Here is a 17,918-nt window from a genome sequence, read left to right as displayed (position 1 = left end):
GAAGGGAGGAGGGCAAAAGGGGTGATTAGGCCCATGTGTGTGGTGATGGATTGTAATTAATCTTTGGGTGGTGAACATGATGTAATCTACACAGAAATCGAAAAATAATGATGTACACCTAAAATTTATATAACGTTATAAACCAATGTTACCACAACAAAAAAAATTCAAAAAACATGTTTGTGTTATAGGGAAAAAAATGTTATTTTGGCTATTCTAGGCCCTCTTCATTTCCTTATGTGTTTTAGATTCAGCTTGTCAATTGCTACCAAAAACTTTGTTAGAATTTTGATTGAGATTACACTGAATCTAAAGATCAATTTTGGGAGAACTGACAACTTAATTTTGAGTCTTCTAATTCACGAACATATTATCACCTATCCACTTACTTAAGTCTTCTTTGATTTCTCTTATCAGATGTTTCTGTAGTTTTTAGCACACAAATCTTGTGAATATTTATTAGTTCTATACCTAAGTATTTCATGTTTTTTGTTACTATGATAAATTATAGTTTTTAATTATAATTTCCAATTCCTCATTGCTATTACAGAGAAATATCAATGATTTTTATACATTGACATCGTAGCCTGTGAACTTGATAAAATCATGTTATTAGTTTTAGTAGGGTTTTTTGTAGGCCTTGTGAGACTTTCCACAGACAATCATGCATCTTCAAATAGAAATGTTTATTTCTAATAAAATTTCTAATCTGTACGCCTTTTCTTTCTTTTTCTTGTATTACTGCATTGGCCAGGACTGCCAGTATGATTTTGAATAGTAGTGAGAGCAGACCTCATTGCCTTGTTTCCAATTCTGGGAAAGCACTTAGTCTTTCACAATTAAGTATGATGTTGGCTACAGGTTTCGTATAAACGTCGTTTATCATGTTGAGAAAGATTCCTTTGATTCCTAGTTTTCTGAGAATTTTAACCATGAATAGATGTGGAATACTATGAAAAGCTTTTCTGTATCTATTGAGATGATCACATTTTTTTTCCTCTTTAGTCTGTTCATATGGTGAATTACATTGATTTTTGAATGTTGAACCAACCTTGCTTTCTTGGGATAAGCCCACTCGGTCATGATTTACTGTCTTTTTATATATTGTTGGATCCAATTTGCTAATATTTTGTAGAGGAATTTTGTGTCTATGTTCATGAGGGATACTGGTATACAATCTTCTTTTCCAGCAATGTCTTTGTCTGGTTTCTGTATCAGAATAATGCTGGGAAGAGTTCTCTCCTCTTCTATTTTCTGGGAGAGTTTGAGTAGAATTGGTATTATTTCTCCCTCGAATATTTGGTAGAATTCTCCAGTGAAGCCATCTGAATCTGGAGTTTCTTTTGTTGGAACACTTTAAACTAAGAATTCATTTTTTAACACATATAAGATTACTTAGATTATCAGTTTCTTCTCAAGTTAGCATAGATAAAATTTTTCTATTTTACCTATGTTGCCAAATTTATAAGTACAGAGATATTCATAATATTGCCTTATAATTGCCTTAATTTCTGTAGGATCTGTACTGATTTCCCCTCTTTAATTCCTAGTAATGGTAATTTGTGTATTCTCTCCTTTTTCCTTCATCATCCTGGCCAAGGTTTATCAATTTTATTAATCATTTCAAAGAACCAGTTTTTGGCTTGAGTTTCTGTTATCGTTATGTTTTCAATTTCATTCTGCTCTTTATTATTTCCTTCCTTCTGCTTATTAGAGGCTTAATTTGCTCTTCTTTTTCTGGTTTCCAAGGCAGAGACTTAGAGCACTGATTTTAGACCTTTCTATTCTATTCAAATATAAGCATTTAATGCCATAAATTTCCCTCTAATCATTGCTTTAGGTGCATCCCACAAATTTTGATATATAGTGTTTTCATTTTCATTCAGTTCAAAATATTTTCTAATTTTCTTTGTAACTTCCTCTTTCACCCAAGGTATATTTAAATTTGTGCAATTTAATTTCCAAATACTTAGGAATGTTCCAGAAATCTTTCTGTTATTCATTTTCACTTTAATTCCCCTGAGATCAGAGAATATATTTTGTATGATTTCAACTGTTTTAAATTTACTGAGGTTTGTTTCATGACACAGAACATAGTCAATCTTGACGAATGTTCCATGTGTACTTAGAAAGTGTAATCAGCTTTTTATCAATTAGGTCAAGTTTGTTGATATTGTTGCTTAGGTCTTCTATAGTCTTAATGATTTTCTATTTACTTTTTCTAGTGATTACTAACAAGTGCTGAAGTCTCCAACTATAATTGTGAATTTGTCTATTTCTTCTTGGAGTTGTACCAATTTTTTCTTCAAGTATTTTAAACTGGTGGTGTTAGGTACATCTTATTGATGAATTAATATTATATCTTCTTGATGAATTAACTCTTTTACCATTATTTAATGTCCCTCTTTACCTCTGGTAATATTGTTTTGATATTCTTTATTTTGATATGTCTGATATTCATATAGCCACTCAGGTTTCTTTTAATTACTGTTTGCATTGTTTACCTTCTTTCAATCCTGTTACCTTTTTTTTTTAATTTTTTGTTTATTGCAGTAACATTGGTTTACAACATTGTAAAAATTTCAGGTGTACATCATTATACTTCTATTTCTGCATAGATTACATCATGTTCACCACCAAAATACTAATTACAACCCATCACCACACACATGTACCAAATTATCCCTTTCACCCTTCTCCCTCCCCACTTCCCCTCTGGTAACCACCAATCCAATCTCTGTCTCTATGTGTTTGTTTATTGTTGTTATTATCTACTACTTAATGAAGGAAATCATATGGTATTTGACCTTCTCCCTCTGACTTATTTCACTTTGCATTATACCCTCAATGTCCATCCATGTTGTCACAAATACCTGGATTTCATCGTTTCTTATGGCTGAGTAGTATTCCATTGTGTATATATACCACATCTTCTTTATCCATTCGTCCCTTGATGGGCACTTAGGTTGCTTCCAAGTCTTGGCTATTGTGAATAACGCTGCAATGAACACAGGGGTGCATGTACCTTTATAAATTGGTGTTTTCAAGTTCTTTGGATAAATACCCAGCAGTGGAATAGCTGGATCATATGGTAGTTCTATCCTTGATTTTTTGAGCAATCTCCATACTGTTTTCCATAGTGGCTGCACCAGTTTGCACTCCCACCAGCAGTGTATGAGAGTTTCCTTCTCTCCACATCCTCTCCAACACGTGTTGTTTACTGTCTTGTTAATTATAGCCATTCTGACGGGCGTGAGGTGATATCTCATTGTAGTTTTGATTTGCATTTCCCTGATAGTTAGTGATTTTGAACATCTTTTCATGTGTCTGTTGGCCATCTGTATATCTTCTTTGGAGAAATGTCTGTTCAGGTCTTTTGCCCATTTTTTAATTGGGTTGGTAGTTTTTTTGTTGTTGAGATGCATGAGTTTTTTATATATTTTGGAGATTAACCCCTTATCAGATGTATGGTTTGCAAATATTATCTCCCAATTGTTAGGTTGTCTTTTCGTTTTGTTGATGGTTTCCTTTGCTGTACAGAAGCTTTTTAGTTTGACGTAGTCCATTTGTTTATTTTTTCTATTGTTTCTCTTGACCGGTCAGACATGGTGCTTGAAAAGATGTTGCTAAGACCGATGTCAAAGAGCGTACTGCCTATGTTTTCTTCTAGAAGTTTCATAGTTTCAGGGCTTACATTCAAGTCTTTAATCCATTTGGAGTTAATTTTTGTGTACGGTGTGAGGTAAGGGTCGACTTTCATTTTTTTGCATGTGGCTATCCAGTTTTCCCAACACCATTTGTTGAAGAGACTTTCTTTTCTCCATTGTATGTTCTTGGCTCCTTTGTCAAAGATTAGCTGTCCATAGATGTGTGGGTTTATTTCTGGGCTTTCGATTCTATTCCATTGATCTATGTGTCTGTTTTTGTGCCAGTACCATGCTGTTTTGGTTACTATAGCTTTGGAGTATATTTTGAAATCAGGGAGTGTGATACCTCCAGCTTTGTTCTGTTTTCTCAGGATTCCTTTAGCTATTCGGGGTCTTTCGTTGTTCCATATAAATTTTAGGATTCTTTGTTCTATTTCTGTGAAAAATGTTGTTGGAACTTTGATAGGGATTGCATTGAATCTGTAGTTTGCTTTAGGAAGTATGGACATTTTCACTATGTTAATTCTTCCAATCCAAGAGCACGGAATATCTTTCCATTTCTTTGTGTCTTCTTCAATTTCTTTCAGAAATGTTTTATAGTTTTCGGTGTACAGATCTTTCACCTCTTTAGTTAAGTTTATTATTAGGTATTTTATTCTTTTTGTTGCAATTGTAAATGGGATTGTATTCTTAATTTCTCTTTCTGCTACTTCGTTGTTAGTGTACAGAAATGCAACTGATTTTTGTATGTTGATTTTGTATCCTGCAACTTTACCATATTCGTTTATTACTTCTAAAAGTTTTCTGGTGGATTCTTTAGGGTTTTCTATATATAAAATCATGTCATCTGCAAATAGTGACAGTTTCACTTCTTCCTTTCCAATTTGGATTCCTTTTATTTCTTTCTCTTGCCTGATTGCTCTGGCTAGGACTTCCAGTACTATGTTAAATAGGAGTGGTGACAGTGGGCATCCTTGTCTGGTTCCTGTTCTTAGAGGGATAGCTTTCAGTTTTTCACCATTGAGAATGATATTAGATGTGGGTTTGTCACATATGGTCTTTATTATGTTGAGGTACTTTCCTTAATACCCATTTTATTCAGAGTTTTTATCATAAATGGATGCTGTATCTTCTCAAATGCTTTCTCTGCATCTATTGAGATGATCATGTGATTTTTATTTTTCATTTTATTAATGTGGTGTATTATGTTGATTGATTTGCGAATGTTAAGCCATCCCTGCATACCTGGAATAAATCCCACTTGATCATGGTGTATAATCTTTTTAAGGTATTGTTGTATGCGATTTGCTAGTATTTTGTTGAGGATTTTTGCATCAATGTTCATCACTGATATTGGCCTGTAATTTTCTTTTTTGTGTTGTCCTTGTCTGGTTTTGGTATCAGGGTAATGTCAGCTTCATAGAATGAGTTAGGGAGCTTCCCCCCCTCCTCAGTTTTTTGGAAGAGTCTGAGAAGGATAGGTATTAAGTCTTCTTTGAATGTTTGGTAGAATTCACCAGGGAAGCCGTCTGGTCCTGGACTTTTATTTTTGGGGAGGTTTGTGATTACTGTTTCGATCTCCTTACTGGTGACTGGTCTATTCAAATTCTCTACTTCTTGATCCAGTTTTGGAAGCTTGTATGATTCTAAGAATTTATCCATTTCTTCCTGATTGTCGAATTGGTTGGCATATAGCTTTTCATAGTATTCTCTTATAATCTATTGTATTTCTGAGGTGTCTGTTGTAACCTCTCCTCTATCATTTCTGATTTTACTTATTTGTGCCTTCTCTCTTCTCTTCTTGGTGAGTCTAGCTAAAGGTTTGTCAATTTTGTTGATCTTTTCAAAGAACCAGCTCTTGGTTTTATTAATTTTTTCTATTGTTCTCTTAGTCTCTATTTCATTTATTTCTGCTCTGATTTTTATTATTTCCCTTCTTCTACTGATTTTGGGCTTTGTTTGTTCTTCTTTTTCCAGTTCCTTTAGGTGCATTGTTAGATTGTTTCTTTGAGATTTTTCTTGTTTGTTGAGATAGGCCTGTATCGCTATAAACTTCCCTCTTAGAACCGCTTTTGCTGTATCCCATAAATTCCGGCATGTCGTATTTTCATTTTCATTTGTCTCCAGGTATTTTTTCATTTCTTCTTTGATTTCTTCGTTAACCCAGTCGTTCTTTAGTAGCATTTTGTTTAATCTCCACGTATTTGTGGCTTTTCTGATTTTCTTCCTATAGTTGATTTCTAGTTTCATACTGTTGTGGTCAGAAAAGATGCTTGGTATTATTTCAATCTTCTTAAATTTATGGAGACTTGTTTTGTGGCCTAATATGTGATCAATCCTGGAGAATGTTCCATGTGCATTTGAAAAGAACGTGTATTCTTCGGTTTTTGGATGGAATGTTCTGTATATATCTACTAAGTCCATCTGTTCTAGTGTGTCGTTTAAGGCCAATGTTTCCTTATTGATCTTCTGTTTGGATGATCTATCCGTTGGTGTAAGTGGAGTGTTAAAGTCCCCTACTATTATTGTGTTACTGTCTATTTCTCTTTTCATGTCTGTTAATAATTGTTTTATATATTTAGGTGCACCTACATTGGGTGGGTAGATATTTACAAGTGTTATATCCTCTTGTTGGATTGTTACCTTGATCATTATGTAATGGCCTTCTTTATCTCTTTTTACAGTTTTTGTTTTAAAGTCTACCTTGTCTGATAGAGTACTGCTACCCCAGCTTTCTTTTCATTGCCATTTGTGTGGAGTATCTTTTTCCATCCCTTCACTTTCAGTTTGTGAGTGTCTTTAGGTCTGAAGTGTGTCTCTTGTATGCAGCATATATATGGGTCTTGTTTTTTAATCCAGTCAGCCACGCTATGCCTTTTAATTGGGGCATTTAGTCCATTGACGTTTAAAGTAGCTCTTGATAAGTATGTACTTACTGCCATTTTTTAAGTTTTTTTTTCTCTGTTCCTTTCTTCTTCTATACAGAATTGAGGGTCACTTTAGTTTGACCTCTGTCTGAAAGCTGTACTCTTTAACTCCCCTCCTCCCTCCTTTTATGTTTTTGATATCATATCTAACCTCTTTTTTGTGCATTTGTATCCATTACCTTCTTATCATGGAAATAGATAATTTTTCCTATTTGTGGTCTTCTCTTTTCCCCTTAAGTCAGTCCCTTTAACATTTCTTGTAGCACTGGTTTCTTGGTGACAAACTCCTTTAATTTTTGCTTGTCTGGGAAATTTTTGATCTCTCCTTCCGTTTTGAATGATAACCTTGCTGGGTAGAGTATTCTTGGCTGTAAGTTTTTTCCTTTTAGCACTTTAAATATATCGTGCCATTCTCTTCTAGCCTGTAAGGTTTCTGCTGAGAAGTCAGCTGATAGCCTTATGGGGTTTCCTTTGTGTGTAACTTGACATTCTCTTGCAGCTTTTAGGATTCTCTCTTTATCTTTAATTCTGGACATTTTGATTATGATGTGTCTTGGTGTGGGCCTCTTTGGGTTTATCTTGTTTGGGGCTCTCTGTGATTCCTGTACCTGGATATCTGTTTCCTTCCTTAGGTTAGGGAAGTTTTCATCTATTATTTCTTTAAATAGATTCTCTGCCCCCTTGTCTCGCTCTACTCCTTCCGGGACACCTATAACACGGATGTTAGTGCGCTTGATGTTGTCCCAGAGGTCCCTTAGACTGTCCTCACTCTTTTTAATTCTTTTCTCTTTTACCTGTTCACCTTGGGTCATTTCTTCTAGTCTTTCGTCCAGCTCACAGATCCGTTCTTCTGTATCCTCTACTCTGCTTTTGAGTCCCTCTAATCAATTTTTCATTTCCAGTATTGTATTCTTCATTTCTGATTGGTTCTTTTTTATATCTTCCATTTCTTTGTTGACATTCTCACTGAGTTCATCTATTCTTCTCCCCAGATCAGTGAGCATCCTTAACACTCTTTGTTTGAACTCTCTGTTGGGTAGGTTGCTCATTTCTGTTTCACTTAGTTCCTTTTCTGGGGTTTTGTCCTGTTCCCTTACTTGGAATGTATTCTTTTGCCTCCTCATTTTGCCTCTTTCCCTGTGCTTGTGTCTACGTATTAGGTAGGTCAGCTACGTCTCCTGCTCTTGGATAGGTGACCTTATGTAAGTGATGCCTTAGGAGGCTTCCAGTGTGCTTCCCTCAGTTCTCAATGTTCCAGGGGTGACCCCTATGTGGGCTATGTGTGTCCTTCTGTTGTGGCCTGTTTGCTCTCCCTGTAGGCGCCCAGGGAGGCCGAGTTACACTCCTGGCCAGCTGTTGTAATGCTCAGCCGCTTGTAGTTGTTGTGGGCCCTTCAGTCTCTTTATCAGGTGTGGGGAGCCCCAGCACAGTTGGCTGCAAGTTCTAATACCACATTTGTGTTGCAGTATTTCTTTTAAGTGAGTAGGCCCTCAGTGTGGCAGGTTGTTAGGCTCAGGGCCTTACAATTGCTGTAAGCCTCTAGCCTATTAGGTCTCTTGTCAGCTCTCTGAGGATTGCAGCTGGGTGGGGCTGGCCTCAGGCACAGTAGCACCCCATTGTTTCAGGCTTTGGAAGGTGGGGCAAACCCCCATGTGGGTCTTTGAGAAACACAAGTCTTCTGCAGATGACAAGCCTTGCCGCCCACAGGTCCACACACACAGTCAACACAGTCCTGCCCCGTGTGCGCATCCCGACCTCCCGAAGTGGACCTAGTCTCTCCACGGCGGGAGCCCCACACACTCCGCCACTGCCCCACACTCTCCCCCCGCCCCGCTCCTTGTGCACACCCTGCCCCGCTCAAGTTGGCTCAGTTGCCAGGTTGCAGAGAATCCAGTCACCAATCTATGCAGGACCACAAGTTGCCTGAGGGCTGGTTGTTGGGTGGGGCCAGTCTCTAGGGTGGGCTGCCTGCCCTGGCTGAGCTGGATTAAATCAGTGCTCTAGCGGGTGGGGCAGACCTGGGCTAGCAGGCCTCAGGGAGAACTCCAATGGCATCTGTGTCAGCACGCCCATACCAGGCCACAACAATGGCCACCGCCAATGTCCCAGTCCCTGGAGATGTCTCACCTCTCACCGAGATGCACTCAGGGCCTATTAGGTGAGTCTCTTTTCACCACAGCACTGTGCACCTTTCTTTCTGGTGATTTTAGGATGCTTTCTGAAACGGGTGAGTTTGCGCGCGGGCCCTTTAAGAGCCGGTTTTAGTTTCTTTGTGAATCAGCTTTTCTTGGGGTACTTCCCAGTGTTTTAGTAGCAGGGAAAGTCAGATATTATGCTGCTGGTCTCGATTGTGCTGGGTCCACAAAATGCCCACAGCGGGGGCGCTCCCCGGCTCAGGACCCCGCGCTTCTAGGGAGGGCTGCGTACCTGTGGGCTGCTCCCGGTGGCCGTGAAGCTGGCGGCTTGTGAAGGCTGCGTTTTTCCTCTCCAGAAGGGAGTCTCTGCCTCTTCCACCTCAATTAGGATTGTCCGTTGTTGCAGGAATTCCTCTTATCCAGTTTTCAGTTCTGTCTCAGGGGTAATTTTTCCACAAGTAGTTGTAAATTGGCTGTGTCCACAGGAGGAGGTGAGTTCCGAGAGTGCTTACGCCGCCATCTTGAGTCCTGCAATCCTGTTACTTTTCACCTATGTCTTTATATTTAAAGCAAGTTTCTAGTTGACAGCATAAATTTGGTCTTGGTTTTGAATCCAATCTGACAATCTCTGTCTTTTAAATGGCATGTTTATTTACATTTAATGTTATTATTGATGTGGTTGGATTTTAATCAATTATCTTGCTATTTCCTTTTTGTTCTTTTTGTTGCTGTTGTTCATTTTCCCCTCATTTCGTGCCTGCTTTTGGAGTAATTGAATAATTTTAATTATGTACTATTTAAAAATATTTTAATGATTACTCTGCATCTATCACAGTCTACTTTCAAATAATATTATGACAACATATACTGTAGGAACCTTTCATCAGTATACTTTCAATTTTTACCCATCTTTCATACTATCACTGTCATTTTCTTTTTATAGACACTGTCAATGTATTGATATTATTTTTTAGACAGTCAATTATCTTTTATAGGGGTTGAAAATAAGAAATCTTTTATTTATATCTTCATTTTAACCATCTCAGAAGCTCTTCATTTCTTTGTATAAATCCAAGTTTCTGTCTGGTATAATTTAATTTCTACCTGAAACATTTCCTTTAACTTCTTTTGTAGTACATATCTGTCTCTCAGGTTTCATTTACCTGAAAAAGTATTTATTTCGCCTTCATTTTTGAAAAGTATTTTTGCTGGATATAGAATACTGGGTTATCTCTTTTTTCTTTTCAGCACTTTAAAATATCACTGTATCGTCTACTAGATTGCATGGTTTGTAATAAGAAGCTGATCTATTTCTTATCTTTGTTCTTCTGTAAGTAATGTACCTTCTTTCTCTGGCTTCCTTCAATATTTTCTCTTCCTATTTGGCTTTTAGCAGTTTGAATATGATGTGTATAAGTATTTTTTCTTTTAATCTTGCTTGGAGTTCTCTGAGATTCTTCGATCTGTGGTTTGATGTTCTTCATTTTTCTTATAAAATTATTGGTCATTATCTCTTCGAGTACTCTTCCTGTTCTGTTTGCTTTCTCTTTTCTTGCTGGGATTCCAGTTACATGCATGTTAGGATATTTGATACAGCTCTTGGATACTTAGATTTTTTTTCACTCTTCTTTCTGTTTGTGTTTCACTTTCTATTGACTATCGTCAAGTTTACTTACTCCTTGGCCATGTTGAGTCTACTGATAAGCCCACTGAAGTCATTCTTCATCTGTACTACTGTTTTCCTCCCTAACATTTCTATTTGACCGCTTCTTATAATTTCCCCCTCTTTGCTTCAATTCCCGTCTGTTCATACATATTCTATCTTTTCTACTAGGGCCTTTAACACATTAATCATAGTTATTTTAAATTCCCTGTATGACAGTTCCAACGTCTGAGTCATCTGTGAGTCTTGTTGTCGTGATTGCTTTGTCTGTTAAGAGTGGATTGTTGTTGTTTTCTTGTTTTTTCTTGCCTTTAATTTTGACTGAACGCCAGACATTGTGTGTACAACAATAGAGACTTAGGTAAGTAGTATTTAAGCTTGGAAATGGGAACACTTCTTCAGCTAGGCTATGAATGTGAGGAGTTGAGTCAATCAGGTCAGAAGTTAAGTTGGCTTTGAGTTTTGTTGTTGCTGCAGTTAACTTTGGTGTACCACTAGCTTCAAAATCCTCTAGTGTTACTTTGTGTTTAGGGTGGGCCCTAGGATGCCACAGGGTTTTTCTCAATATTCCTGTTTCACCTTCAGCTTTCAGCCTTCACTGTGCACCTGCACCATAGAAGGAGTTTCTCTCTACACTCTTGTGCCTTGCCCACTGGTAGCCTGCTGATGCTTGTTACTCAATACTTGTTGGTTTCATGGTGAGAGATGGGGAGGGAGTAGTTCTCTGTTGTCTTGGTCCAGCCTCAGTCCCAAGCAGATCCTGTATGCCTGGGTCTTGCAGTGGGGCTTTTTTAGTGATCCTGTTCCTCCTCCCTGTGGTAGCCAAACTCCGCCTTGTCTCTTTAACAAGTTTTGTGCAAGCGAGTTTCCTACCCCTCTCCCAGCAATGAGAGACCTCTAATAGTACTAATAATAGATTGTGGGCCTAAGACTATTTCTTTCCTTTCCCCCAAGAGTGGATGGTTTTTTTCTTTACCCTCCTCCCAGCCACAATTGGTTTTCACCTATACTCTGGAGGTGACAGATATGCTACCTCTTCCCCAGCGAATTAAGGCTTCTGTTCTTACAGGAAAAGGGTCCAAATGTGTCATCCAATCTTTCTGGCAGTGGCAGTCACTCTTCACTTCCAGGCGTGTACCAGTAAAGGAGACTAGTCTCCTGTCCTACCTCCCAGCCTTTCTTTTCTATAAGTCTGTAGAGAAGAGACTACAAATGGGAGTGAACTCCCCTTGTATCTGTAGCTACCAATGGTTCTATGCTTGGCCTTTAGCAACCCATTAAAAAAGTTTAGCCAAATACATCTTATCCGCTTGTGTGGTGCCTGGTATTTCTTCCTGTTCTGTGCTCTGGCACAGTGAGATAGTGCTTGTGTCTCATCTCTTCGGAGGAGTCTGTCTTTCCTTGGACTTTAGGCTACTTAGTCACTCTGCATCATAAGCTCTCTGATGGAGTCAAGAAATGTTATGATTTTGTAGTTTATCTGACATTAAATAGTTAGGGTGGAAGTAATACTCTTTCCACTTTCCTCATCCTGGGTGAAAACAAAACTCCCAAATTCCGCAACATGTTAAAGTGAATTCCTATTTTATTAATCAATAATAGCATGGATTTATAGAAGATAAATTTATTCAGACAATGCTTGTTACACATATGTATTTGTGGATTTTTGGCAGAATTACTAGTCTGTACCCCATCCCCTTCCTATCAGATATTCACACACACGGTTTTGAAATCACTGTCACACCTTAAGAGAAAAAAAAAAATCAACTTAACTTTTAACTGTGATTTTGAAATTACTAAGATTAATTATAATTGTGATAGCCATTGTAATTTAGCTATATTTCAAATACTAAGGTAAAAAATTTACCACTTTATAAAAGAACAAAAATGATTTCATTTGTGCATGTGGTCAGAAATAGATTCTAAATATACATACACTTTGGATTTCCTAATTCTCACATATTTAAAGTCACAATCACTGTATGTGAGGTGTAAATGGTGCTAAGATGGCTGGGAATTAAACTCAGGACATAATGCCAAAAACATCCATCTGTGATTAGGTAAGTGTATTTCTCACAAAAACGTAACCTGCTTTTGATAAATTATTGCAATTACATTTATTACTTTGAGCACTTTAATACATACTTTCTGAGCAACATATATAATCTACAAATAAGAAAACTGAAGAATGCTGTGATTTTCAAGCATCTTTGACAACTAATCTGTCCTAGCATTTAACCACAAAACATATGATCTAATTTTTCCCCACTGATTATATATAGAATGTTTGACTTTCTAATTACTATTTAGTATGATGGTCTTAAAATTTTAAGAGAAAAACTAAAAAAGGAAAATAGTTTTTAAAGTTAACTATTTTAACACATCACTTGATAGAATTTAATTTGTTCCTGGGTTCGTAACAAATAAATGGATTTAAAATTAGTCTCTCATTAGTATTGAAAAAAATTAACTTGCACAGTAAAAGATGCAGTGAAAGTTAACTTGCAGAGTAAAAGGGAAAAAAATTAAAATGACTCATTAAAATCACTTAAAAAGTTGTTTTCACTATAAAACTGTTAGAGATATTAATCGGGACATAGAATCAGATAAGTGGTATCACGTGGTCAAAAATACACCCAATGAATTCAATACCAAATGAAAGAGTTTTACTCTTAGACTCTAAAGATATCATCTGCCAGAACAATCAAATCAATTTCTCTCTTTTACATTAAAATCTGAAAGTAATAATCAAGAGGGGAAGAAAACAAAGATTTTACAGATTTCCCAGAAGCACAGTGCTGGAACCTATGTCCTATCACATCTTCAGTCAACTTTTAATGGATGATCATTGAAAGAGTTGCTACTGCTGGTAAACTGCTTGATTTCTATATATATACACATTAAACTACTACACATTTCAAAGTGAAATACATGATACTTCCCCTGAAACAGCCATAATTTGGGGTTCAAGTATTCTTAGAAGCATTTATTTGCCAGAAAAGACGTGGTTTTGATTCCCTTGTGATAAGGTGAGTTTCTCTCATTATCTTCAAGGCCTCTGTGTAGGAGATAGGATTAAATTGCTTTAAGGTCACCCAAAGTCCTGAGAGCCCTAGAGGATTATTTTGGCATTCTGACTTTCCTATTCTCTGAAACATTTGGCAATGTCTCTGAGTTTCATCAGAGAAAAACAATAAAACCCACAAAATTTATGGGAAAAAAGTCATAACTGACTATATTTGCCAAGGCAATCATATTCATTCAAAAATACTCAGTATGGAGATATATATCAATTATGTAGTGAAACACTTGACTTCTATTTAAAATGCTCTATTTATAGCTCACTAGGTATTTATTTGTCTTAGTCAAAGCTGACATAGGTCTGCTCTCCTAACTTTTGTATTAGATATAAAATTAAATGAAAAAAATTTTACATATATTAAGTCCAACTCTTTCCGAATAAAACTTCCTCCTACTAACTAATACCTTGGTTTCTTTTATTCTTCTTATGAATTTTATTGACTTATTAAATGTTAATTGGACATTTTTTAATGATATAAGTCAACAAAAATTTAACTATTGCCATCTTGTGGTCAGACATTCATATATGTGAAATTGAAAACAATGTCACTTTCCTAAAGAGAGATATTTACGCTTAAAATCTTACCGAAGATATTTTCCTATCAGCTAAGAAAAAAAATTGTTTTATTACATACAACATCCCCTAGGGAAAGAAAATTCATTTATAATTTTTAGAAATTATAATTTTTTAAAAACTAAATTAAATGTACTGTCATTGACCACAAATGGTAACAATACTCAGTAGAAGGACATAAAGTCAGTCTTGTATTATCTTAAGAACATTTATTTGCTCATATCTATATAGTGTCATGATTAATATTTAAATCACCATGAGAAGAGTTTTACAGGTAATTTTCCATAGGATTCTAAAATATAACATTAACACTATTGTACCATGGTTAGGTTAAAAAAGTGGTTGGGAGGGCAAAGTTCTGAAAAGTTGGAGCAAGAGAACAGAAAACAAACAGCAAAGTAAAACCTACACCTCATATAGCATAATCTTCACAAATACCTTGAGCACTTCCTCATATAGATCCTCTCCAAAACACCAAATACACAGTTACATTTGCAATTACACTGGCATTCAATATATGACATAAAACCACAATTATAAAAGCAAAGAAAAACATTCCACTGCTCAAAATATTCGTAATACTTCTCCCTGGATTGTGGACAGAAAGTTTTTAAAGAGACAACATCTTAATTTCTACTGCCAAATTTCAGAATTTAGATTATACAAAATTTAAATGACTAAGAAACAAGAAGATAAAGCATAAGGCCAATAGCCTTGCAGAAACATAAAGACGACATCAAAATGCTGTGATGCTGATTGTAGAATTAAAGGTCAACCACACAATTTTGATAATTAACACTACAGAAAATTCATTCATATAATAGCATTTAACATGAGAATCCTTTGTTTCTTAAATTGTACTTGTTGGTCAACACAACACTAAATAGCCCTTACAAAGCACCTTAAAAGCCATAACCCCTGCCTTTAAATTATAAATTTAAAACAGACAACTATGATATAAATATAAACCTATATATAGATAAAAAGATGCTGACATTCAATTGTACAAGAACCGAAAAGTAAAGTTAAAGGAAAAACACTACCTGAGAGTTTTTTAAATCCATTAGAAATAGTATTTATTGGTAAACAGAACTAACAAATATATATCAAAAATGATACCAGATTCTTTATCCCAACGGACTAAATGAGATAAAGAAACAAAAAACTTAGAGACAAGAATAAGACATATATAAAAGTAAAGAACTCTCATTATATACTTCTTCAATATCAGGACAAGTATCAAGCTATTATTAAAGAAAACAAATCTTACCTTGTTGCTCTGCAAGTGAAATATTGGATTTATTTTTTACACGTATTAAACGACTTTGTACTGGCTTGTGTTCAACCTGCTTAACATCTTGGTCTTGCTTTTGTTGGTACTAAAGAATTTAAGACATGAGATTATAATAATATTTTTTAAGTTACTTTTAAAAAAATTGAGCAATTAAATTATTTAGGTGTTCATTACATAAAATTTGAATATTATGTATGCCTTCTAATTGCTAACTGGGTAACAGAGTACGTATTACTAAAGAAAAGATGTTGCAAATAAAAACTTTTAAAAGATTTGGATAATATACACAGATTTCAAATATTCAAATCATCTCTGTCTATTTTTACTATAGAATTCAGAGCTACTTATAAATCAAACTATTCTAGATATATACACATGATGCATTTAGACAGGATAAAAACTTAATTTGGCTGTAAGCGCTCCCATATAACCGTTTTTGCATAAAATGAAAATCTGCATAATGCACTGCAATTTTCGAAGAGCTTTTATATATAATAACATCATTTAATTCTCACAAGTGTGAGTAGGTATTGTTATCCTCCTTTGCCATTCAAGAAACATATACTCCACCGTAAGACCTATCATCTCTCTTCCTTATCTATAACCTACACCTAAATTCAAAATTTACAGTAGTCACAAATTCCTTCACAATCACACATCAGAAATTGTGATGACTTTAGCCCTTTTCTTTCTTCTCTTTCCTGTTTTATGAGACTAATTATGAATGAGTCTCAGAAAACAGCTATCAGATATACTCTGACAGGAATTCAACAAGATTCTCTCTGGACTCTTGTCAACAACTCTGAAACACCTGTCCACGCGGACTCAGCTGTAACCACTCCAGCTCCGGGAGGCACCTATTTATCTACCAACAAAAACGAGTAGCTTTCCACTGCAGTGGTAACAATTAGCCTTAACTCCGGTCCTTTAAGTTTAGAACCATGAATCACATAGGTTTCTGCCTTGAAGGAAATATCATTTTGGTGCGCATTTCTAAGATGGGGACTATGACTATCTCTGGCTCCTTCAACTTAGGACCTCCCCATGGCTCCTTCCTTAACCACCGTGATGAAGAGCTGAGTGTGGGGGAGCTAACCTGCTTGTGTTCAAATCTGGCTAAGCCATTTTGTAGCTTTGACCTTGGGTAAATTATTAACCCTTCAATATCTCAATTTGCTCATTTGTTAAATGGGGATACTAATAATAACTACCTCATCAGGTTGTTATAAGGATTAAATGAGTTAAATGTGTAAAGAACTTAGAACAGCATCTGGCAGAGTAAGGATTATAAATAACTATGTGCTATTATGATTATTAGCCATACTTCTCTGTTAAAGAAATCTAACAAAATTTTTGAGGCCCATTCTTCTGGTAACACTTAGTAGCTTTACTTTAAAACAGGCCAACAATTAAAGGAAAGCAATCTTTCTATTTTTTAAATAGCTTTATTGAGATATAATTGATAGACAATAATCTGCATGTTTGAAGTGCACAATTTGCTAAGTTTTGGCATATGCATATACCCCTGAAACCATCAGCACAATCAAGATAATATAATGAACACAGCCATCAATCTCAAAAGTTTTCTCATACCCTTTTGTATTCCCACCTGTTACTATAGATTAGTTTGTAAATTTTCTAGAATGTTATATAAATGGAATCATAGAGTATATACTTCTTTTTTTGTGGTCTGGCTTCTTTCCCTCAACATAACTTTTGTGAGAATCATGCATGTTATTGTACGTATCAGTAGTCCATGCCTTTTTATTGCTTAGTAGTATTCCATTGTATAAATTATACCACAATTTGTACATTCACCAAGCGATGGACATTTCTGTTGTTTCCAGTTTTGGGTTACTACAAATAAAGTTGCTATGAAAACTCATGTACAAGTCTTTGTGTAGACATATATTTTAGTTTCCCTTGGGTAAATACCTAGGAGTGAAATGCCTGGATCATATGGTAGGTGTATGTTTTACTTTTTAAAGAAATCGTCAAACTGTTTTCCAAAGTGGTTGAATTATTTTACATTCCCAACCAGCAGCATACGCGAGTTCAGTTGCTCCACATCCTTGCCAACCCTTGGCAGGTCAATCTTTTTAATTTTAAACATTATAATGGGTGTGTAGTAGTATTTCATTGTGTTTTTAATTAGCATTTTCCAATTGACTAACGATGCTGAAAATCTTTTTATGTGCTTACTTGACATCAGTATATCTTCTTTGGATAAGGGTATCTGTCCAAATATTTTATCCATTTTTAAATTGAATTGTTTATTTTCTTAATATTGAATTCTCTGAGTTCCTTATATATTCTGAATACAAGTCTTTTATCAGCGAAGTGATTTGCAAATATTTTCTCCCAGTCTCTGGCTTGTGTTTGCTTTCTCTTAACAGTGGATCTTGAAAAGCAGAAGTTCTTATTTTTGATACAACCAATTTATTCACTTTTTTCTTTCATGGATAGTGCTTTTGGTATCATTTTTGCCTAACCCAAGGTCACAATTTTTCTTTTATACACAAGTTATTAACGGATACTTATTCATTACTAACTAGCTTTTCCTGATCTTCGCTTGATCATAGATTATTAATACTGAA

At 35.6% G+C, this 17,918-nt stretch overlaps 1 protein-coding gene across 8 annotated transcripts in view; it reads right to left on the bottom strand.

Moving 5' to 3' along the window:
- Positions 1-17,918, bottom strand: part of KIAA0586 (KIAA0586 ortholog) — a 133,375-nt gene that overhangs the window by 33,688 nt on the left and 81,769 nt on the right. For 5 of the 8 annotated variants that reach the window (XM_058567021.1, XM_058567024.1, XM_058567017.1 and 2 more), the window contains one exon: positions 15,298-15,406. In XM_058567021.1, the coding sequence (XP_058423004.1) occupies positions 15,298-15,406 (109 nt within the window). The other 3 variants (XM_058567020.1, XM_058567019.1, XM_058567018.1) reach the window with 3 other exon arrangements.

The sequence above is a fragment of the Diceros bicornis genome, chromosome 24 (genome assembly GCF_020826845.1).
Source record: "Diceros bicornis minor isolate mBicDic1 chromosome 24, mDicBic1.mat.cur, whole genome shotgun sequence".
Classification (NCBI taxonomy): Eukaryota; Metazoa; Chordata; class Mammalia; order Perissodactyla; family Rhinocerotidae; genus Diceros; species Diceros bicornis.
This window is presented reverse-complemented; position numbering and strand designations above follow the sequence as displayed.